This window comes from Grammomys surdaster, unplaced genomic scaffold (genome assembly GCF_004785775.1).
Source record: "Grammomys surdaster isolate TR1022 unplaced genomic scaffold, NIH_TR_1.0 166, whole genome shotgun sequence".
NCBI lineage: Eukaryota > Metazoa > Chordata > Mammalia > Rodentia > Muridae > Grammomys > Grammomys surdaster.
The window spans coordinates 12,500,904-12,523,941 of record NW_021604614.1 but is presented as its reverse complement, the minus strand read 5'-3'; the positions used below and the strand labels follow the sequence as shown (position 1 = coordinate 12,523,941).

The following is a 23,038-nucleotide window of genomic DNA, read 5'->3' as shown; positions in this document are numbered from 1 at the left end:
GAACTCTCAGGCTGCTAGGTTGTGCGGCCAATCCTCGGCTCACTAAGCTAGTGCTACGATCTCCAGACCTGGCTCTGGTCATGGATCCTAGCAATCTTAGATCTTCATGCTTTCCAACTGGGCCACGCCCCAAGCCCTGCGTCACAGTGCGCTTTTCTTTCTCTTTCTGTTTTTTTTGTTTTTTTGTTTTGTTTTTATTTTTAGCATAGGTCTTACTGTGTAGCCTTGAGTGACCTCAAACTCGGCAATCCTTCTGTTTCCCCTGTCTAAGTGCTGAAACTACAGGCATATGCTACCAGGTCTGGGTAAAATATGTATGTATGTATGTATGTATGTATGTATGTATGTATTTAATATTTTTTTAAAGACAGTGTTTATCTGTGTAGCTCTGGCTATCCTGGAACTTTCTCTGTAGATCAGGCTAGCCTCAAATTTAGAAATCCACCTGTCTCTGTCTCTTGAGTGTTGGAATTAAAGATGCATACCATCATGCTTAGCAAAATGTACATTTTAGCTCTGATTTTGTGTATGTAAGTGTGTTTCCAGTCTGTGTGAACCCAGAGCCTTGTACACTCAAGGCAAATGCCTATGGCTGAGCTACAGGCTAACCACTTTGAACTTTGTAGACCAGGTTGGCCTCAAACTCAGAGATTGCCCTGCCTCTGCCTCCCAAGTGCTGGGATTAGGGCTGAGCCTGTAACTCAAGGCAGAGCATTTGTCTAGCATTCAGAAAGCCCTGGGTTCAATTCCCGGTACCAAAAGAAAGTTGTGGGGAGGGGGCGGCATATGTTGGGTAGCTTAGTTCATGAAGGTGATGCAGAGCCCTTTCTGAGCTCTCAAAGTGTCCCATCGTTATTCCTGTTTCACAAGTGGGACTTGGGCTGAGTATGCAGATGAAGGGATTTCCCCAAAATAAAAACAAGGAAGCAAACATTAGACAAGGACGTGTGTGGTTAAAACTAGAAATCCTGGGACGGGATGGAAAAATTCCAGATATAGAACACGTAGAAGGTGAAATATGCACAAAGGAGCATATGGAAACAGTTGTCAGCCTGGTGATATAAATTCGGACAGTAATTAATATGAGCTTTGCACGAGTAATTCCTATTTAGGGAATCGTAATGAAATAAAACCCAATGTCTCATCGAGTCATAATCTCTCCGCCGAGGGGTGACTTATGCACCAGGCTAGTGGTTAGTCGGGACTCTAGGATGTAGCCCAGACACTGGGACAAGGCTGCACACATCACTACCAGGGAGTCACAGGAGCCCCTGCGCCAGTCCAGTCCACGCCCCACCGCGCAGGAACACCCTGAGCCAGTCGCTCGCCCTTGCCAATAGGTAGCGAGCGCCTCCTACTGGCCGTCCGCCTCTCCGCAACTCAATCCCATTCCCCTTCACGTCCTTCGACCCCACCCACGCCCCGCCCAACGCAGGGCGCATGCTCCTCTCTTCGCCCCGCCCACCCACGGCACGCAGGCTTCTCGCGACATCCGCCTAGCGGCTGCCGGGATATCGCGATAAAGGCTTATTGTCTCGCGCGAGCGTGCTTAGCAGACGGATTTCGGGCAGCTGTGGCCGGGAAGAGGAGTTGCATGTGTCGCTTCAGCTGGCGGGAGCGGAGGCGGCGGGGGCTGTGCGACCGGCTGGGTAACGAGCGCTCGCGCTGCTGCGGCTTCTCAGGAGCTGGTGGAGCGTCTAAGGGCAGCCGAGGCGCTGCCTGAAGGAAGGGGGCCGGGCCGAGCGTCTCCACGCCCGCCCACATGGGGGCCTCCTGTGGCGTCCCCGGGATCTCCCCTTAGCCTCAGCCCTCCTGCGGGCTACCTGTCCTTTTCCTAGTCCGGTCCCGATTTTACCTCTCAAGGCTGTGGCACTTCCATTCTCGTCCCTGGCTTGGTCTCTTTGGGTATTTTACTGTCTCTGCACCTTGCATTCTGGGCACCACGAGTGACTCGCCCCTGTCGTGGCAGGATGTCTATAGCCTTTAACTGCAGTTTGCATCCCTCCCACATCAGCCTCAGACCAGCCCCGTCTCTATTGAAGTCACCCACCCCAACTATTTCCCCCCACTGCTTCCTCTTTTCCTCTGATGTCCCATTTGCCCCTCACCCCAACTCTTAGCCTTCATGGCCCATTTATTCTTGGTTCCCTGTAAACCCGTGGAGCCAGGTAGATGAGTCTCCAGTTGATCATTAGTGGATCTTAACGAGATTCGTGATTCTTTTTTAATAGAGTCAGAACAGCTTTGGTGTTCAGGGGTCTCCATAGTGAAAGCTAAGACTGCAATGCACCCCGATGCTCCTTTTTGGGGTCGAGCTCCCGGATAGTGAAGTTGTGTCATTTCGTTCCCAGGTTTGTGAGATGGCTACTGACGTTTCTGAATCCAGCGGAGCGGATTGCAAAGGCGATACGAAGAACAGTGCCAAGTTAGATGCGGACTACCCTCTTCGAGTCCTCTATTGTGGAGGCAAGTGTCGGAACGACTTGCTCACTGATTTTTATACCGAATGTTGATAGTTTCACGTTTGGTCCTGTTATCTCCGCCAACCGTCTTTGTGGTTTGGTGGATTCTTAGTTGAAGAGGAGGGGGGTGCCTAGTGAGGACCCATGGGTTAATAGTTACTTCTTCTTTTCCTGTGTCATTTGGGTCTTGCTTCCTGGCCTGGAGGAGTTTACTATCCAGTTGGAATAGATATATACAAGTAGGTGATCCTATCCTGATGGGTGTTGCTTTGTTAAGAAGAGCTTCTTGGATGATACGGAGTATTAAGAGATGCTGAGGGGTGGAGGAAGGGAATCTTAAAGGAACTGAGATGTTAGGAGGAAGGGGCAGGGCCTGGAGATGATGCTTAGTGGCTCAGCGCTTGTCCAGAAAGTTCAGAGCCTCTAGGTTCAGTCCCAGTACTGGAATGAGGAAGGGTCTGAGGGGATCTTGACTGACTAGAATCTTGAGTGGGTTTTTCCCTCCAATTATATTTTAATTTCATTGGTGCTTGTGTTTGTACCTGTGCGTTAATCCATGTGTGGATGTCGAGGACCTCATGTGGGCATTAGTTCTGTCTACTGTGTGGATCCCGGGGATTGGACTGTGGTCCTCAGGCTTGGCATCAGATACCTTTTACTCCATGAGCCCCTTGAGCAGTGTTCAGTTCAGGGAGGTGGCTGGCTAAAGAGGAGATAGACAAGATGAGGTCAGAGTGACAGATAGTACGAAAGTCTGGTGTGAATAATATGATTGGGTTTTATGTGTATATACGTGCTGGTGTGTGCATGGGATGCCAGAGGTTAGTGTTGGCTCACTCTGTTGTGTCATTTCTTAGGAAAGCTCTCTCACTGCCTCTGGCACGCACTAAGGAGCTGGACTAGCTGGCTAGCAGGCCCTGTGGATTCTCGGCCTCCCCAGTGTTGAGACTGTGATCCTATACCTCTCTGCACAGGTTTTACGTGGATACTGAGGTTGCTGGGGGTCCTGACTCAGTCTTGATTTAGCCTTAAGTCCCAAGTACTTTATTGAATAAGACTAAAGCACCTCCAGATTTTTTTCCCCCCAAAGACAAAGCCTTTATATGCAGCCCTGGCTGTCCTGGAACTCACTCTGTAGACCAGGCTGGCCTCAAACTCAAAGCTGGCCTTGGTGAAGTTGATGGTGGCTGTGTACAGTGGTCATTATCAATGCTAGCCATTGGCACCAGGTTCCTGGACATAGGAGCCAAGATGGTGCCAGTGTCCTTCTTCGTGGAGATGAGATAAACCAGCACAGAGCTCCAGCAGCCTGCCTTACGTGAGGTGTGCAGCCCTTTAGTGACCTCTCTGTCAGCATGGTGGGAAGCTGAGCCAAGAGCGAGGCCAGCTTGGGCTACAGAGTCCAACCGTATCTTAAAAAAAAGCAGAGCACCCAAGAGGCAGAGGCAGGCAGATCTCCGAGTTTGAGGCCTTGCTCGCTCGCTGTTTCTTTATTTATGATTTTTTTAAATGTGTATAAATGGGTGTTTGCTTATGTATATGTCTGTGCACCACTTGAGAGTCTGGCAGACACAGAGCCAGAAGAAGGCATTGAATCCTTCAGAACTGAAGTTATAGATGGTTGTGAGCCATCATATCAGTTCTGGGAATCAAAACCCTGTCCTCTGGAAAAGGAGTTCTTAGCCACGAGTCGTGTCTCTAGCCCCCGGATTGACTGTATTTCTGTTTATGGTGTGTATTCCTCCTGTCTGCGTGAGTGGTGTCCACAGCCTGCTGTCTGTGCTCTTCTGCACTACACTGCTTTTCCAGCCCACTTGTGTCACCTGGAAAAAGGTATTCTTTTGTTTGTTTGTTTGCTTTTGTTTTTGAGCTAGGATTTACTATGGAACTTTGGCCAAGAACTCGGTGTACTCTAGGCTGTCCTCTGCGTCCCAGTTGTTGGTATTAAAGGTGAACCACCACCCTCTGCTAGATTTAAGGGGGGGAAAAAGGCATATAGCCCAGGCTATCCTTGAACTTCTGATCATCTTGTTCTGCCTACTGAGCACTGACTTTGTGCCGCTGTGTCCAGTTTATACAGTGTTAAGGGTCAAGCCTGAGGTTTCGTGGGTTAGAGAAACAATAAACTGATCTATGATCCTAGACCTTATGCTTGTCACCGCTAAGGTGACTTTTGATAGGGTGACACTATTGATTCTGTCCCGCTGATGAGCAGTTTCTAATCTTTTGTTGTTGCTTTTATTTTGTTATTTTGTGTCTGTGAGTGTAGAGCTCAGGACAGCCTTTGAGAGTTAATTCTCCCTCTGTTGAGGAGGTCAGTAATTGAACTCAGGTAATCAAGCTTAGACTGACTGCAAGTGTCTCTACCTGCCAAATCGTTCTGTTCCCAGTCCCTAGCCTTTTTGAGAAACGTTTGCTTTTTTCATTTCCCTCCCTAAGTTTTGTACTGGTATTAAAGATACTAAGGGAGGGGTGCTTCTGACTACCAGGGAGCGGGAGGTCTACACGTATAAGACACACTTGGGAGGAGTGGGCTCACTCGTAAAGGAGATTGCCACCAAGACTGGTGGCCTGCGTTCAGTCCTTGGAACCCACGTGGTGGAAGGAGAGCGTCACTTCGGGAATAGAACACAGTGAGTCAGTAATACTGATACAGCTGTAAATTAGGAGTCAAGGGTGGAGTGGAAACGTCTCCGTGAAGAGTGCATGAGGATGTGACGAGAGAATGGGGCTGCGTTCAGCCCTGGGTCATAGGTGTTACATGATAGTTCCCGGTGGAACAACAGTTCTTACTGATGGCCTGTGTGAGTCAATGGTAGGCTGTGTTTCCTGTGGCCCCAGGCTTAGTAACCCAGGCCTGTAGGGCAGAGGCGACCAAGAGGTACAGTTAGAGTTGCGCACTAGCGTGTTACCGTGATGGGCTTCAGCGGCCAGCTTGGTAGGAAAGCACAACAGCATTCCCAGTAGGATCCATAGCATAGTGAGCCAGTAATTGATATGGTGTATCTGGATATGGAGCCGTGCTAGATTCTGGGAAGGACTGGAAAACAGCCAGCCTCTGCCTGTCCTCTACGTGTAACGTACACTGAATGGCTGTTAGTATCGTGTGGGGTCGGGGTATACAGGTGTAATTGGTAGCAGAGGGAAACAAGAAGTACACATCTGGGACAGTCACAATGGTGGTGTGGAAGGGGAGAGGATCTCGCAGTTGTAGAGAGTTGGAGGAGACTGTAGGGGTGAGCGTAGTCGGTAGGAATTGGAGGGACGGTAGAAGTCAAGCAGGGACAGAAGAAAGCAGAGGGGCCACGCCAAAGAACAGGAAAAGATGGGGAATTTAGATTTGCGGGTATTGCAGTGTGCTTGATAATATGGATCTTCGAAGTAGGAGCAGGACATTGAGACAGTGGGGTCTGGGCCCAGAGTGTGGGGACTTGGTTCTGAGCTGCTGTAGGTCACTGAAGGTTTTTGAGCACAGAAGCTGTGTTCTCACATAGTTTCACATCTGGCAGAAGAGTAAAAATGGGAGGAGGCAAGCTTAGTGACCGAGCAGCCTGTGGTAGAAAGAGTTAGTCAGAGTTAAGTGGTGTTTAGGAGAATGGCATATGGTATTATGTACCTATAGTCCCAGCTGCTTGGGAGACTGAAGGAAGATCATTAGAGACCAGGAATTCCAGCCTAGCCTGAGCAGTAGTGTTATGTGGCCTTGTCTCTGTCTCGTCTGTCTCTCTGTCTCTCTGTCTCTGTCTCTCTTTTTTTTTTTTTTTTTTTTTTTGAGACAGGGTTTCTCTGTGTAGCTCTGGCTGTCTTGGAACTCACTCTGTAGACCAGGCTGGCCTTGAACTCAGAAATCTGCCTGCCTCTACAATTTCTCTATTTTTATTTATGAGTCTGTGTGTGTTCATGCCGAATTGTGGGTGCTCACAGATCCCAGAAGAGGGCATCAGGTCTCTTGGAGCTAGAGTTGCAGATGGTTGTGAGCCATTGATGTAGGTGCTGGGAACTAAACTCCCGTCTTTGCAAGAGCAGCAGGTGTGCTAAAGTGCTGTGCCACCTCTCCAGCCCCTGGAGAAAGATAGGAGTTAGGGGACACTGGTCTCATCTCTTAGCTAGAGTCTTAGCAGGGTTTAGCGAACAGCTTGTGCTTATTTAGGAAATGTGTTTATGCTTCTGCTCTGAGCCATGTGTTTCATTCAGAGAAATGAGTAATACGCAGTTGTTTTGAGGAAGCTCTCATCTTAACTAAAGACTGTACAGGGGGCTGGAGAGATGGCTCAGTGGTTAAGAGCACTGACTGCACTTCCAGAGGTCCTGAGTTCAAATCCCAGCAACCACATGGTGGCTCACAACCATCTGTAATGAGATCTGATGCCCTCTTCTGGTGTGTCTGAAGACAGCTACAGTGTATTCATATATAATAAAATAAATAAATCTTTAAAAAAAAAAAAAGACTGTACAGATGAGTTAGAACACTGTACAGATGAGTGAGAAAATACTAAGTTTGATATTGTCTTTAGATCAAAATGTCAGAATACTGTCATTTGAAATAATCGCGTACCTTTTACCTCGGAAACCTGCAGAGCAGTATTTGAAGAGTGGTCGAGGAAATCGTGAAGGCAGACAAGCTCGGGCATGCGTGTAAGCTCAGCACCCAAGAGCCGGAGGCAGCAAGGTCATGATGTTTGAAGCTAGCATGTGCTTCCGGCTGGTACTCGGTAGTCTTGGAGTGTTAAGAGAGGGAAAACCCTCGTGTAGAATATTTGATTGAGAAGTAGAAGAGGTGGTGACACACAGGTGACTTTAAATAAAAAAGGAGAAAGATGAAAAGCTCGAGGGGGAAGAAATGAAGCACTGTCGGCTAGAAGGTGGTTAGGAAGCCCATGCTCCCACGGTTCTAACCTCTCATATCTTTTTTTCTCCATCTCTAGTCTGCTCCTTACCAACAGAGGTAAGTCCTGCTCGGTGGGTTTGTTGTTACTGGTCTCTTTTTTCTGCATGAGGTCACTCTTGATGTTAGAGTTAATTCAACTTTTTATAGAGAACTTTGGATCAGAATACTTTGCGTGTATGTGTGCATGCGTGCGTGCAACATGTTTCACAGTGCACTTGTGCAGGTCAGAGGACAACGTGAAGGAGTCAGCTCTCCTTCCTATGGGTTCCTAGAATCAAAGTCAAACAAGCTTGGTGGCAAGCACATGAACTCACTGAGCCATCTTGCTGATCCTGGAAAAAAATTTTCTATCTTGTAAGTTAGACTTTTGAGTTGCACATGTACTCTGTTGCTTGCTTTTTTTTTTTTTTTTAAATTAGTTAGGGTTTTAGCCAGGTTTAATTGTGTGCACCTTTAAACCTTTAATCCCAGCACTCAGGAGGAAGAGGCAAGCGGATCTCTTGTTTGAGGCCAGCCTCAAGAACAGAGTGAGTTCAGGACAATCAGTACTACACAGAGAAACTATCTCAACCAAAAATGAGTGAATGTTGGAGGGTCTTACTGTGTCGCCCAGATTATCCTTGAACTCATGTGTTCAAACAATCCTCCTGCCTCAGCCTCGTGAGTAGCTGTGACTACAGATGTCCTTTTTTCTTAAAAGAGATTGAGTTACATATTTCTCTGTGTGTGTGTGTGTGCGCATGCGTGCGCACACGCTCACGCTCTTATATAGGTTATGTATATTGTGTGTGCCCAGTGCCCTTAGGTCAAGGAAGGCATTGGATTCACTGGAACTGGAGTTAGAGATGGCTGAGAGCTGACTTGTGTGTGCCAGGACCTACAAGTCTGCAAGAGCAGTAAACACCCTTAACTGCTGAGTATCTCTTGGCTAGGTTTTAGATTTCTGTGTGGAATTCATGAGTAGTCAGATGATGGAAGGAGAACGAGGAGTAGTGGCTGTGTAAGACTTTCCTTCAGTCGAGCTCTGTGGGCAAGTCAGGAAAAAAAATAATGAGGGCCAGTGCTTTTGTTTGTGACTCCCTGCCCTCCATCTTGTTCTCAGAGGAGGTGGCCTCACTGTGTGGTTTATGACTGACCTCGCAGTCCTTGGCCTGATCCTCCTGATATGCCTGTGCACCTGGCTGTCACTCTTTCCAGTGACCCTTCTGCTTGATGCAGAAGTGAACAGCTGCTCCTCCGAGCGGGCCTGGTCTGCGATTTTATTTCTTATGGGATATTTCCTACTTGAATTTTAGATTTTCTGAGGATGAGTCGGGTGAGGCTGAGTATGGTGACCTGTAATTCCAGCACTCCGCAAGCCAGAGGAGTTAGATTTATAGGCCTCCCTGGCTACATAGTGAGACAGAAAGAGTGTGTGTAGTTTTTCTTTGTGTAGGTAGTACATGGGATGGTGTGTGATGAAATTGTATTGATTGAAATGTGTGATTTCTCACCTAATTGTTCTTTCCTTCTCTTGTAGTACTGTGAATATATGCCTGATGTTGCCAAGTGTAGACAATGGCTAGAGAAGAACTTTCCAGATGAGTTTGCAAAGCTTACCGTAGGTATGGACTTGTTCTCTTTTTGAACATTGTTTTGTTTTTAAGTTAGAATTGTATTGAACAAATACACATGGGCATTTTAAACGTTAGAAAGTTTAGCTGAGGGGCTGAAGAGAGATGGCTCAGCAGTTAAGAGTACTGAGTTCAACTCCCAGCAACCACATGGTGGCTCACAACCTTCTGTAATGGGATACGATGCCCTCTTCTGGTGTGTCTGAAGACAGCTACAGTGTACTCACATACATAAAATAAATAAATCTTAAAAACAAAAACAAGGACTGGTGAGATGGCTCAGTGGTTAAGAGCACTGATTGCTCTTCCAGAGGTCATGAGTTCAAATCCCAACTGAAGACAGCTACAGTGTACTTACATATAATAAACAAATAAAAAAAATTAAAAAAACAAAAACAATAATAAAGTTTAGTTGGATCTAGTAGTGAAGGCCTCCTGCCCCCGTTGTATGGCAGGCTGTTGTTGGACGGTGATGTCAAGGCCAGCCAGGTAACAAGAGACCCTGTCCTTTAAAGGAAAAAGAGACTTGCAGATGTACCTTAGTGGTAGGATACCTACTTAGTATGTGCAGGGTCCTGGTTCAATTCTTAGTCCTAACAAGAATATAAGAAAGTCCTCTTACAGAATATTGTGAAATGTCACCAATCTCAGTTAACTTTAAAACTGTTTAAATTCTGAGATAAGGTAGATCTTCATATCAACTGATATAAGAGTGAATGATTTAGGGGCAAATAAATTCACATTTTTTGATTTTTTTTTTTTTTTTTTGAGACAGGGTTTCACTATGTAGCCTTAGCTGGCATTGAACTCAGAAATTCACCTGCCTCTTTCTGGAGTGCTAGGATTAAAGGCATATTCCATCAAAATTGGGTATATTTACATTTATTAAGTGTGTATATGTATGTGTATATGTGCATGCTGATATGCTGTATGCTATTTGAGGGTCTCAGGACAAATCAGTGGGAACGAGTTCTTGAAGGGGAAACAAGTCAGTAGTATACAGACAGTGGTAAGCAGGAATGGGGAAATGAGAATTGTTTCAGGCTGGCAAGATGGCCTGAGGGTAAAGGTGCTTGCTGCAGAAACCTGGGGAGTGGCGTTTTTCTGGAATCCACAGAGAGGTGAAAGGAGAGAACCAACTCTACAGTTGTTCTCTAATCTACACGCACACATGCATGTGCGCACACACATACATAAATAAGTCTAAAAGTATATTTGGGAAAGTTGGGCGTCGAGTACAGGCCTGTCATCTTAAGTGACTGAGGTAAGAAGATCACACCTGACATCCGTGCAGATTCATGGCCAGTCTCGATAACCAGAGTAGGGACCCAGGGTGATTTAGTGACACCTTGTTTCAGTGATGGTGACCACAGCTTGACTGAGAATGGCGTCAGTGGTGGAGGGCGTTAAGAACTGGTCAGAGAACTGTTTTGAACAGATGGTTGCTGTGAGGAAGGGGTCGTGTAGGGCTTAGTCAGGCATCTCAGAGTGGGATTGGTGCTGCTTGGGTGTCACAGACAGGACAGATCTCTTAGCTCCTTTGATGGCCTCTCATAAGATGGGTAAGATAAAGGTAGTAGCAGGAAGAAGAAAAAGTCTAGGCTGGAAACAGGCCTGTTGCATTCCAATTGGTCCCATGTTGCCCCTCTCTTTGCTGCTCAGTTTTCATATTATTTCCACGAAGCAAAAACCCTTTCCTTGGTAAGGCCTTTGGAATAATAGCCACTTATTTAGTCACTCTTCCTTGGAAAAGAACACTTGAGCCTGGTCTCGTAATTAGCCCTATCGCCTGCCTAGACCCTGATCGTGACTTGGAGAGGGATGCAGGAGAAGCGTGTCTCATCCAGGACCAGGTAGATGTTAACAAGAGCAGTGTGTTAGATTCTAAACTGACAATGAAACAGTTGGAATGGGCTCATTCTGTGAGTGCTCTCTTGTCTGGAGAGTAGATAAAACCAGTTTTACACGGAGTAGGAGAATGCTACCAGTGTGAGGGAGGATGACTGTCAACAGGCTGACAAAATAGAAGGGACTCCAGGGACTCCTTACCCCACAAGCAGAGGCGTCTCAGACTACAACTGCCTGTGAAGTTATGTCACCTTTACTCTGACCTTGCTGCAGAAGTGGCTACAAGATCTCTGTCCTGCACACCGTTTAGGAACAGACTTGGGCAGTGAGGAGGAGGAAGGAATAATTGAAGAGAATGAGGCAGAAGGAAAGAAGCAAGGTGAAGTGGGCTTAGCTGTTCCTTTACTAAAGTGCTTCTGCTCCAGCTGTGAAGGGGCGACGAGTGTGCATCTGCTGCACAGGAAGTTGAGATGCTCCATTACAGGATGAGTCCTGGGAAGCACTTGGTCTGAAATTAGGTGTCTGACTGGCAGATCTCTGAGGAAGATGAGGTCTCATGTAGCCCGTGAGTCACTGTATATCAAGGCTGGTCTCAAGCTCCTTAGCCTCCTGCTCCCACTTCCCAAATCGTGGGACACGTGGACATGCCGCCATGCTTCTGGCTAAATATGATTCCTTCCCAGTTGGCTGCAAGGCTGGTTTTCTTTCATGAACGTTAACATTTAGATTGAGTCCTTTCTGTTACATCCTTGCAGTTCTTAACTTCAGCTGTCTTGTTAATAACAAGTTGTTTATATTGTATTTTTGTTTCTATCTTAATGATACGGATTCTGTTTTTTGTTTTGGAGACAATCTCACCATAACCCTGGCTGGCCAGAACTTAATAAATGTTTAAAAAGAGAGAGAAAGAAAAGGAAAGGAAAGAAAGAAAGAAAAGAAAGTTTCCTTTTTTATTAATACTTTTAGATTTTATTTTGTGTGTATAGGTGTTTTGCTTGCATATATGTCTGTGTACAGCATGTACGCTTGGTGCCTGTGGTGGCCAGAAGAGGGCGTGGGAGCCCCTGTAGCTGGAGTTAGAGGTCACTGTGAGCGGGTAATCAAACTGAGCTCCTGCAAGAGCAGCAGATGCCCTTACTTGCTAAGCCACCTCTGTAGCCCTGTAAGAAATTGTCTTGATCTGACTGTTTTACTTCCCTTCCATGTGGCTAAAAAAGAATCATGATTTGTGAGCTAGGCATAGTGCTGCATCCTGTAATCCTACTACCTGAGTGGCTGAGGCAGAGGCTTGTGGAGTGTTTCGTGTTTTGTTTTTAGGTTTTTGAGACAAGGTTTCATTATGTAGCCCTGGCTGTCCTGAAACTTACAACAGAGACCAGGCTGTCCAGTAACTCAGATCTACCTGCCTCTGAGTGATGGGATTAAAGGCCTGAATCACCACGCTTTGGCTGTTTTTTTGTTTTGTTTTAAGCTATTATTTTTTTAAGTTAGGTGTGTGTACACTTATGTGCAGGAGTCTGAGGAGGCCAGAGATGTCAGGATCCCCTTGGAGCTGGAATTAACAGTTAGATGCCACCTGATGTGAGTGTTGGAAACTGAACTCTCTTCAAAAGCAGCAAATGCTCTTAACCTCTAAGCCATCTCTCTAACCCCTGTTTTATATTGAAACAGGTTTCACTAGGTAGTCCAGGCTAGCTTAATCTTCTGTACTATCTGGAAAAAAAAAATTCTAGCCCAGCTTGGTAGCACATGTCTTTAATCTCATCACTCCTGAGGCAGAGGCTGGCAGAGTTCTGAGTTTGAGGCCACCTGGTCTACAAAGTGAGTTTTGGGACAGCCAGGGCTACATAGAGAAATGCTGTCTAGAAAAACCAACAAACATCCTAAACCAAGTAAAGTGATACTCACCTTTAATTCCAGTACTCAGAGGCAAATAGATATGAGATTGGGGCCAGAATCAATTAATCAATAAATACATACGTATAATATCAAATTTTAATCATTTTGTTCTTTATTACCATTGTTATAGCAATACCTAAATTAACAAACTTATAAAGAGAAAAGGCTAATTTGGCCTGTGAAATCTTAAAAACCTCAGTCCTTTGCTGTGGCCCCGTTGCTCTGTGACTGTACTAAGGCAACGGGAGTCATTCTTGACTCGGAATTGAAGGAAGAGACTGGCTCCCATTGTCTCTTAGGTGAAGCCCCCATGATTGTCTCTTTCTAGACCCTGGTGCTTCTGACTTGATGAAACCCTTCTACTACTATGCCCCACCCCTTAAAGCAGGAGTACCTTCTTGAGGGCTAAGTCTTTAGCACCTGGGCCTTTGGAGGATAATTAACCAGACTACCGCTTACTGTAATACTTTAGAGTTCAGTTTCATGAGAGTGTAGTATAGCCCTCTGCATTGTAGATACTTTAATCAGCTAGTGGCTTTACTTATGAGGTTATTCAGAAGTGAATTTTAACAAACAGTGTTGTGTAGGAGTGTATTTGTGTGTCTGAATGTGTCTGTGTGTGTAGGTGAGAGGACAATTTGTGGAGGCTGTGCTGTCCACTATGCAGGTTTCAGGGTACAAATTCACCTTGTTAAGCTTTGAAGCAAGTCCCTTATCCATTGAGCCATCTCAACAGCCCTGTTTTGTTTTATTTCAAGACAGATTTCATGTAGACCAGGTTGGCCTCAAACTTGCTATGCAGCTGAGGGTGTCCTTGAACTTTGTATTTGTATGTGGTTTTTTTTTTTTTCCTTCTGACAGTTGAAAAAAAGGGGAGATGGGAGGAAACCCACAGATGCAATAGACACACACACACACACCCTCATACACCCTCAGCAATACAGAGCAGGGACTGCTCACTTGCCTAATTTTGGGTGGGTCAGTTTGAGGAAAGCACGGATGGTTGATTGGCCCAGAACTGTTGTGAGCTATGTCCTGAGCAGGCCTTGAACTTACTGAGCCAGTCCATCAGTAGCCGGCTGCTAGTGGGAGACAAAGCCTATAAAGCCTTTGTGTTAAGTTGCTGGGCTTTTGACTCAAGTCTGGAGGGTGAGGAGGAAGCTGGATGTCTTGGAGATATGCCACCTTTTATTACCCAGCCCATGGCATCTTTTCCCTTTCTGTCTTCCCACCACGGAGTCGGCCCAACTCCTAATTTCTCCTTCCCTTCCCTTCTCTCAGCGGTCACCCTAACTGCTCTTAGGGACTCATGGGGAGGATGTGGGTAGCAGTCCCAGTGCCTTAGAGGGGAGTCTAAGGTGCCACAATAAAGCTTCACCAGTGGCAACCCTGTCTTGAAAAACCAAAAAGAAAAAAAAACTTTCCAGTGGCAGTCATCTAGGGCATAAGACCCCCATTTGGTGATGGTGTGTATCTTTGGAGCTTGCCATGTGAGTGAGGTAGCATCGTAACATAAAACGTGAGGCTGTGAGTAGTGCTGTAATTCCTGCTGAGAGTGTAGTTGGGAAAATAGCTGGGGCGGTTTTCCCCTTATTAGAGGAAGAGAACCATCTAAGGAGTCCCTGGCAGGCTTTGTATCAATTTGAGACTGATGGTTTTTCTGCCACCATTGTCTACCATAAGACGTACACCATGGAGGCAGCCATTTGTCAGCTTTAAGAATTCAAGGAATAAACTCTGCACGGTGGTGCACACCTTTAATCCCATCTCTTGGGAGGCAGAAGGCAGTGGATCCCTGAGTTTGAGGCCAGCCATATCTGCAATGTGAGTTGAAAAAAAATCCAAGGCTACACAGAGAAACCTTGTCTCAAAAACTATAAAAAGCAAACAAGAAAAAAACCAATTTATGCTTATGTTGTTCATTGAGTTTTTTTTATTGTAATCTAATGCGGAACATTAAGATACAAGGTTAATGAGGAAAAGTTTTTGACAAATTTTTGACAAAAAGTTTATTTAATAAAATGAGGTATAACTTTGTAGCTGGCAGAACTGTGTAACAGAAACATTAGAATCCTGTAGAAGGCCTGTTGGCAGCATTTTACTAGTAAGAGATGCCTCTGTTAGTAGTCCTTAAAAAAAATATCCGAGACAAGCCCCCCCCCCCCCCAATGATATAGTCTAGAGGTTGTGATCTGTTTTCTTTTATCTGTCAGTTAAATAATTTAAAAAATAAGAAAAATCTGGTAGCGGTAGAGAAATCTCAAGCACTACAGACAGTCAGTTGTCGAATGGCATTTATTGGGGGTAAGGAAACACCAGCCAGCAGACACACTTGGAAAGCCAAAACACCCAAGCCTTGCACTTCTGATCTTCCTGCCTCTACCTCAGTGCTGGAATTAAAGTGCGTGCAGAACCCTGGGCTTTGTGCATTCAAGCCTGAGCCACGTCCTCAGCGAGTGATTGCTTTTTTTTTTTTTTTTTTTTTTAAAATATTAGTATAAAATGATGTTCATGCTCTTGCATTTCATTATTCTATCCAGAAAATTCACCCAAACAAGAAACTGGAATTAGTGAAGGCCAAGGACCAGTAGGGGAAGAGGAGGAGAAGAAAAAACAAAAAAGAGGTAAGGCCTAAACCCCGTTTTGATTTATGCAAACATCCCTTCCCTTTATAGAAGACAGGCGGAGTGCAGAGAGGAGGCCTGTGAGCTGAGGCCATCTGCTGCTGACGGGAGCCAGGCATGGCGGCTCACGCTGGTAATGCTAGTACTTGAGAGACTAAGGCCTGCCTCAGCTGCATAATGAGATTCTTGTCTATTTAAAATAATAATAAACTAGCTAGTCATGGTGGGACACCTCTAATCTCAACACTTGAGAGATGGAGGTGAATGGATCTCAGTGAGTTCTAGGACAGCCAGGGGTATGTAGAGAGTACCTGTCTCAAAAGGAGACAAAAAGCTTATTCAGAATACATGCGAGTTTGCCCTATGTGTATTTATAGTGCAACCAGCTTTCTGTTGAAATGAAATGTTACTTACACTAAGCTCTCTCCGCACTAATTCCGTCTTAATGCTGGAGTACCCATCACCTGTCCACCTCTTCCTCACTGTTTTATCACTAAAATCAGCTCATACTTTTTTTTCCCACGATTTATTTTTATAAAATATGTATGGGTGTTTTGTCTGTGTGTATATGCAAAGCATGCCCATGGCAGATAGACAGTAGGAGTCACATCTCTGGAGCTGGAGTCACAGGGGGTTGTTGGGAGTCATGTGGGCACTGGGAACCAAACTTGGGGTCATCTTAGAAGCATCAAGTGTGCTTAACCGCTGAGCCCTTTTTCCAGCCTCTTTTAAAGATTTTGCTCTTCCCTATTTTCCCCCAGTGCTAGGCATTGAATCTCAGGCCTTCTACATGCTACTTCAAGAGAGATCTCTGCCAAGAGTCTATTGTTCCTTTTCTTCACTGTTTTCATATGTTCTCAGTCAGATGTCTAAACTGACTCTCCTAAAGTGGACTCTACTCCCACCCTCACACCTGTCACTCACTCCTATTCCAGTCTGTCTTAACCTGACTTTAAAACCTTACTGAAACTGTTGTAAAAGTCAGCAGTGTCTTGGTATTTGCTAAGTAGGGAAAACACATGAACCTTTCTGAAATGTGAATTTCTCTGGTTTGTATGTTTGTGTAGACTTCTTTTCTTCCAGGTGTCCCTTACAAATGACTTCTCAGGCCCTGTCCTAGGTCCTCTTACCGTCTTATTCTGCTTATTCTCCCAGGATATATCTGTCATATATCTAACTTCTGCTACAGTATAAACCTGTCATTCATCTGTACCTTGCCCATATCAAGCTGGAGATGTGCATTGTCCCCCCCCACAGATACCACAAATGAAGCACTTCCAAAGTTAAACTAACTGAGTCTTGAATTGTTTGTTTGTTTCCCCCTTTTTGGCAATGGTAGCACAATTATCCTATCATCTAATCTAGAAACCCAAGAGCTGTGCTGTGTGCTCTGCTCTCTTTAATAGTCCTAAAACCTGCCCTTTCTCTTTCTCCTGCTCTTTACTCTGTGACTAGCAGCTGTTGTGGATGCCATAGTGGGTTTCTATCTTGATGAGTTTCTGCTGGAGTGAATGTAGGACCTGCATTTGCCTCTCTTTCCACCTTTACTCTCATAGAGGCACCCTTCACAGTACAGCTGACACGATCCCCACAACTGTGTGTGGTCACACCTGAGCTTGGCTCACACTTTTAATCCCAGCACTCAGGAGACAGAGGCAGGTAGATTTCTTGAGTTCCAGGACAGCTTGGGTTATACAGAAAAACTGTCTTTTTCAAAGCTGTATATATTTATTGTATCCATGTGTGGGGGTCAGAGGACGATTTGCAGGAGGCAGTTCTTTCCTTGTATCACACGGGTTCTAGGGTTTGAACTCAGGTCATCAGTCTTAGCAGTAAGCACCTTTACATGATAACAAATCCACAGGCCCATAAGACGTGGTCTTACTACTAAATAGGCCAGGCTAGACTTGAACTTAGTGCTGATACTATAGGCCTGCACCACCAGGTCTCGTTTAACACTTAACCCCACCACCTCTCATTTTAATAGACTGTGAGTCTGGGGGATGGTAACTGTGTCCTGTTTATCCTTGCACCCTGTGTCCTTAATGCAGTGCCCAGCACATCCTAGGGAGCAGTTGTTAAATGTTTACTGGATAAGTAGCCGGGGTAATTTTGTACTAGAAAAGAGCTTAAAGCAGAAGACTCGGTATTGTGTAGTGTTTTATAACTGAGGAAGGAAGCAATTAATTCTTTCTTAATGAAGGTGGACGAGGTCAAATAAAACAGAAGAAGAAGACAGTACCACAGAAGGTCACGATAGCCAAAATTCCCAGAGCAAAGAAGAAATACGTGACGAGAGTATGTGGCCTTGCAACTTTTGGTGAGTTGAGGTTTAGTTTGTTTCTTTGTTTTCAGCCTCAGAATAGAGCGGCTTAGATGTATAAACTGGAGTCTGTATCATGATACATCACAGCTCTGCTGTCTGCTTGTTTTTGTGGTTTTGGGGAAGCTGTATCCCCAGCTTCCGAATATCTGTATATGCCAAAAATTACTAAAGGAGGTTTTGCATTTCTTTCCATTTTTGTTTTATTTGTTTGTTTGTTTGTTTTTATATGTATGGGTGTTTCATCTCCATGCATGTCTGTGCACCGTATGTCTGCCTGGTGCAAGAGGGTGCTGGATTCTGTGGAACTGGAGTTACAAACAGTTGTGAGCTGCCATGTGGATGCTTTGAATTGGACCCAGTGCTTCTACAAGAGCAGCCAATGCTCTTAACCACTGAGCAATCTGTCTCTCTGGCCCTTGTTCTAAAAAATTTTTTTAGACAAGATCTTGCTCTGTAGCCCAGGCTAGCCTGAAACTTTCTGTCTAGTTCAGACAGTCCACCCACCTTATTTTCTAGGGGATTATACACACGTGCCATGTTCAGCATGTTTGATTTTGTTTTCTGTTTTTGTTGCTTTAAGATTCTGTTGTACCTTAAAGGTAGAGTTGCCAGGTATGGTAGTATACCCCTTTAATTCCAGTACTCAGGAGGCAGAAGCAGGCATATGCCAGTCTGGTCTATATAGGGAGTTCTAGAGCAGCCAGGGCTTCATAGAAAACTTTGCCTCAAAAACAAACAAACAAACAGAAAAAAAAAAAAAAAAGATAAAAAGACTGAGTGAAACTCTTAATGTCTCAGGCTGGCTCTGCTAGTAATGAAGGATGGCCTTGAACTTCTGGTCCTCCTGCTTCCAACCCCAAGTTCTGGTTTCTAGGAGTGTACCCCAGCCTAGCTTATGTAGTCCACTGTTGGAGATTGAAGTGAGGCCTCCTAAAGAGTGCTAGTCAGGGACTCTCTGTTTCATCTGATATCCAGCCCTGGGTCTTGCATTTCTAGCTAATTTTAGAATTAACATTAAAATCTTTTGTAGAGCACACTAGCACATCTCCCCTCCCCCCTTTTTGGTATTTTCACTTAGTTTTTGTTTTTGAGATGCTATCTTGCTATGTTGCCTTGGCTGACCTCAAACTACTTCTTAGTTTCTTGAGTATCTGGGGTTGCAGGTATGTACCAGTGCCCAGCTCTTAAGGGATTATTGCTTGGGTATTTGCATAGAGTGCGGAGGTGTAAATAGAATTTAATACTGCCCGGGACTGTTCCTATTTCTCTACCAGTCTTTTTTGAGAGGTTTGAAAAATAGCCCGTTTCTAGGAATTGACAGTAGAGGTGAGGGAAGGTGGGTAATGGGGCAAAGGTTTGTTAAAGCTCTTCAGTTGCTAGATTTAAACTGTTTACATGGCACACACCTGTAATCCTGCCGTGTGGGAAGCTTAAGACAGGATGGAGGGTGCAGGTTCAAGGCAGCTGGACTTAAATAAAAGGCTTGGGTCTCTGGTTTCAGTCTTTCTACTGTAAAGAGCTTAATTAAGTATGATGGATGTGATGCCTGGAAGTAATATGTTCCTGGATTTTTTTTATTTTTTACTTTTTGAGACATGGTCTTTCTGTGTGGCACTGGATATTCTGGAACTCACACTCACTGTGTAGACCAGGCTGTCCTGTAACCCAGAGATTCTTCTGCCTCTGCCTGCTAGGATTAAAGAGTTACCATACCCAGCCATTTTGGTTTTACTGTGTGGTAGAACAGAGTGGAGGATGCTGTTTTATGTACTGAGACTGTATGATCTTGAAAATACGTGTTACGAGCTCTACCTACGGCAGTTTTAGTTAATTCAGGGTGGGAGGTGGTATTAATATCATCGGTTAAATGGTCTTAAAATATAGATGAAATTTTAAAATGAAGAAATACCTTTGATGTTACAATTCCAATTATGCTCTCACGCTTTCTTTTTCTAAAACAAAAAACCAAACAAACCAAAACAGAAATTGATCTCAAAGAAGCACAAAGATTTTTTGCTCAAAAATTCTCCTGCGGTGCCTCAGTAACAGGGGAGGATGAGATCATCATTCAGGGAGACTTCACAGATGACATAATCGACGTCATTCAGGAGAAGTGGCCAGAGGTAAGTGCACAGGATACTTGTACCCAGAGATGCAAGTTTTTAAAGCAAGTTACCTCTTTCCTTCTTAATTTCTGCCACAATTCATGAAGTTCTTTTACCTGTGTCTTACAGGTAGATGATGACAGCATTGAAGACCTTGGAGAAGTGAAGAAGTGATTCTGAAGTCATGTTTCTGACTGTGACCTGAGAGTTGACACGGCCAAGCAGAGGAGAGGCCTTTCAGAAATATATACATATGTACATATGTGTGTATATATATATCCTACAGTAAAGCTGTAGACTCCTCGTCCTCGGCGTCCTCACTGTTCTGTACACGGCTGCGTGGTTGGTTGCTTGGTTTTGTTTTTTAATTGCCAAAGTCTGGGGGGAGAGAGAGAGAGAGAGAGAAAGAGAGAGAGAGAGAGAGAGAGAGAGAGAGAGAGAGAGAGAGAGAGACTGAGAGAGACTGAGAGAGACTGAGAGAGACTGAGAGAGACTGACTCTGACTGTCATGCTTATGCATGAATCTGAATTTAGTCAAATAAAACATTTTGGTCATTTGGTACTGATTTTTTTCTCTTTTTAACTTTTTATTTTAGAAAAGCACTATAGATTGTCCCTCAACTTGGTGCTGTCAGTGGGACCCAGGGCCTTGTGCATGCTGGGCAAGCCCTGCCACTTGTTTTTGTGGGAGGTGTTTCTGTTGGTCAGCTTACTGGCAGAAAGCTGAGCAAACTTCAAAAGAATTTGTATTTCATTTTCTTACTAGAAGTATGTCTCCTTGGTTGGTGAGAATCTAATGGACTTTGGTTGGATTAGTTCCTTCATTAACAAAAGTCCACTTGATTGATACAGCAACACAGGATGGGTAGGTTTGCTCAAATCATTCTGGAGATTACTTGAAGTGTGTTAAAAGCCTTAGAACCTTGTGTAGTCAGTGTTGCTCGTGATGTTGGAGTTTATACCTCATACAGAAGAGTTACAGAAACAGTGCAGCTTGTGGTAGGATACAAGAATTTTAGGAACCTGCCTGGTGATGTTGACTAGAGTCAGACTGCAAATTTGCTTTAGACACTCATTCTTACTGTTAGGAGTGCAAGATGCTCTGCAAAGCTAGGAATTCTTATTCTAGCTATAGACTGTGGGGCTAAAATTCTGACCAATTGAAAACGGCATGTATCTGTTTTCAGTCTATAGTTTGGGGAGTCTCGATCAAACTAACTTACAGAGAAACTAGGTTCCCCCCCCCACACACACACACCCCTCCAGACAGGATTTCTCTGTGTAGCCCTGGCTGTCCTGGAACTCACTCTGTAGACCAAGCTGGCCACCCGCCTCTGCCTCCCAAGTGCTGGGATTAAATCCACCCGCCTCTGCCTCCCAAGTGCTGGGATTAAAGGCGTGCACCACCACCGCCCGGCTGAGAAACTAGTTTTAATGAATGAATTGAGTGAACTTAAATATTGAAAACCAGATGTTACATGTGAAAGTCTTTTATCTATTAAATTGCCTTAGGTGTGGGAACATACAAATCCAGGCAGTAGAAGCAGTAGCGTCATGAACACTAGTCGTTAAAGAGTCCTTTAAGAATGTAGAGTCCATGAAGTCATTATCATGCAAAAACATCCTTCCTTGAATGAAAGGGTGCTTTTGTTTGTTCTAAAGTCTTAGAAAAAAAATGTGCAATAAAGATGTGAAGTTAAAAATGAAATTCTTCACTAACTGAATTTTGCTAAGTAAGAACATTTGGCAAAGCAAGTGCACCAGTCATGGATATTCTAGCATGTGTTCTGATGGTATTTTCTTGGTGCTGTAAGATTCCCCATGGAGGTACTACACCCTAGGTGTTCATGGAAAAGACACTTCAGTGTCCACAGACTATGCCTCCTTTGGGGGTATGATATCTACAGAAGCCAGAAGAACCTGTAGGGCCTCTGGAGCTGGAGTTAAAGGTGGCTGTGAATTGCCCCTTTGCATGCTGGGAGTGGCACTTGGGCCCTCTGCTAGAGGAGCATCATAACCCACTGAGTCTATTTCTCCAATCCCGAAACAGTTCTTGAAAAATGCACTTTCAACCCTTATTGTCAGCAGATGTTACTGCTAGAAAATGAAGGTTTAAAATTGCCCTTATTGATAATGTGGCTTTTTCCCTTTCACTTGAAATTTAAAAATACCCCATAGTTTAAAGATTGATTTTAATTCTAATTGTCTAATTGTCACAATCGAGTTTTGGTTTTGTATTTTGTTTTTTATTTTTTTGAAGCAGGATTTCTCAGTGTGTCCCTGGCTATCTTGGAACTTGCTCTGTAGACTAGGCTGGCCCTGAACTAGAAACTCTTGACTCCCAAGTGTTGGGATTAAAGGTGTAACCAACGCCTGGTTAGTTTTTGTTTATTTTTACTTTCTAATTTGTTACATTTTTACTAGGTGTGTACACATGTAGTAAAGCGTTTGCTTCATGATGCTGACAGGGATTTGATCCCTAGCTCATGTATAATTTGAAATTTATTCATTTATTGTTTTGGTGTGAATGTGTGTTCGTGTGCAGAAAGAGAAAACAATTTAGGATTCTCTCCTTCCACTGTGGATTCTCAGGTGGTCAGGCTCGGGTGGAAATCTCTCCCAGGGTCCAGGGCCATTCTGCTTGCTGTCCTCTGACCCCTAATAGCCATAAAAAACGTGCGCTGGGAACCAGGCAGGAGGATGGCTGAATGTACGTGGTGAAGGCCTTCCTGCGGAGACTCTAGAAGTTGCCCTCTCAACTGAGCACAGATGCAGGACTGCACAAACATATGGAAATAGTGAGACCCAGAGTCCCCCTGGGTGTCGGTCTTTCCACCTCAGCCGCGGGATCCAGCAGTAATATGGTAAATGTGTTAATAGGATGTCACGGTTGTCAGCACTATTAAGAGCAGATAGATGATTGACTGGTCGACCCTTCCGTCGTGAGCTAGCTTGGTTTAGACCAGGATTTCTGAGAGCCCAGCCCGGTTCTTCAGACTAAATATCCACAGGGAGGCAAACAGAAGACCTTCTAGTTGAGTTAAGGGAAGCCAGAAACCAAGAGAACCAGGGTCACTGGGTCCTCGAAGCGGCTTTCAATTCGCTCGGCTTTTCCCGCTGCGACGCTCCGGAGACATTTGACGCGCCGAAGCCTTCCAGCGTGGGAATGTAGATTCGGGTTCTCTAGCCGCGTGCACGGGGCGCAAGTCTCGCGAGACTCGGAGCGTTCCCTCCTGCGCGACGCCCTAGCGCGGCCGGGCGGTTTGGGTGCGC

At 44.9% G+C, this 23,038-nt stretch overlaps 1 protein-coding gene across 1 annotated transcript; it reads left to right on the top strand.

Annotated features, from left to right (window-relative positions):
- Positions 1–1,542: 1,542 nt before the first annotated feature.
- Denr (density regulated re-initiation and release factor) lies at positions 1,543–20,325 on the top strand. The gene is made up of 8 exons (XM_028766258.1): positions 1,543–1,649; positions 2,352–2,466; positions 7,388–7,407; positions 8,870–8,954; positions 15,251–15,334; positions 17,538–17,654; positions 19,644–19,783; positions 19,895–20,325. The coding sequence occupies exons 2-8, from the start codon at positions 2,361–2,363 to the stop codon at positions 19,937–19,939; spliced, it is 597 nt and encodes a 198-aa protein (XP_028622091.1). The 5' UTR covers positions 1,543–1,649; positions 2,352–2,360; the 3' UTR covers positions 19,940–20,325.
- The last annotated feature ends 2,713 nt before the right edge of the window (positions 20,326–23,038 follow it).

Coding starts and splice junctions, on each gene's coding strand:
- Denr (XM_028766258.1), top strand. CDS start 2,361: ATGGCTACTGACGTTTCTGAATCCAGCGGAGCGGATTGCAAAGGCGAT. Junction 7,408..8,869: donor TCTGCTCCTTACCAACAGAG/GTAAGTCCTGCT, acceptor CTTCTCTTGTAG/TACTGTGAATATATGCCTGA. Junction 15,335..17,537: donor GAAGAAAAAACAAAAAAGAG/GTAAGGCCTAAA, acceptor TTCTTAATGAAG/GTGGACGAGGTCAAATAAAA.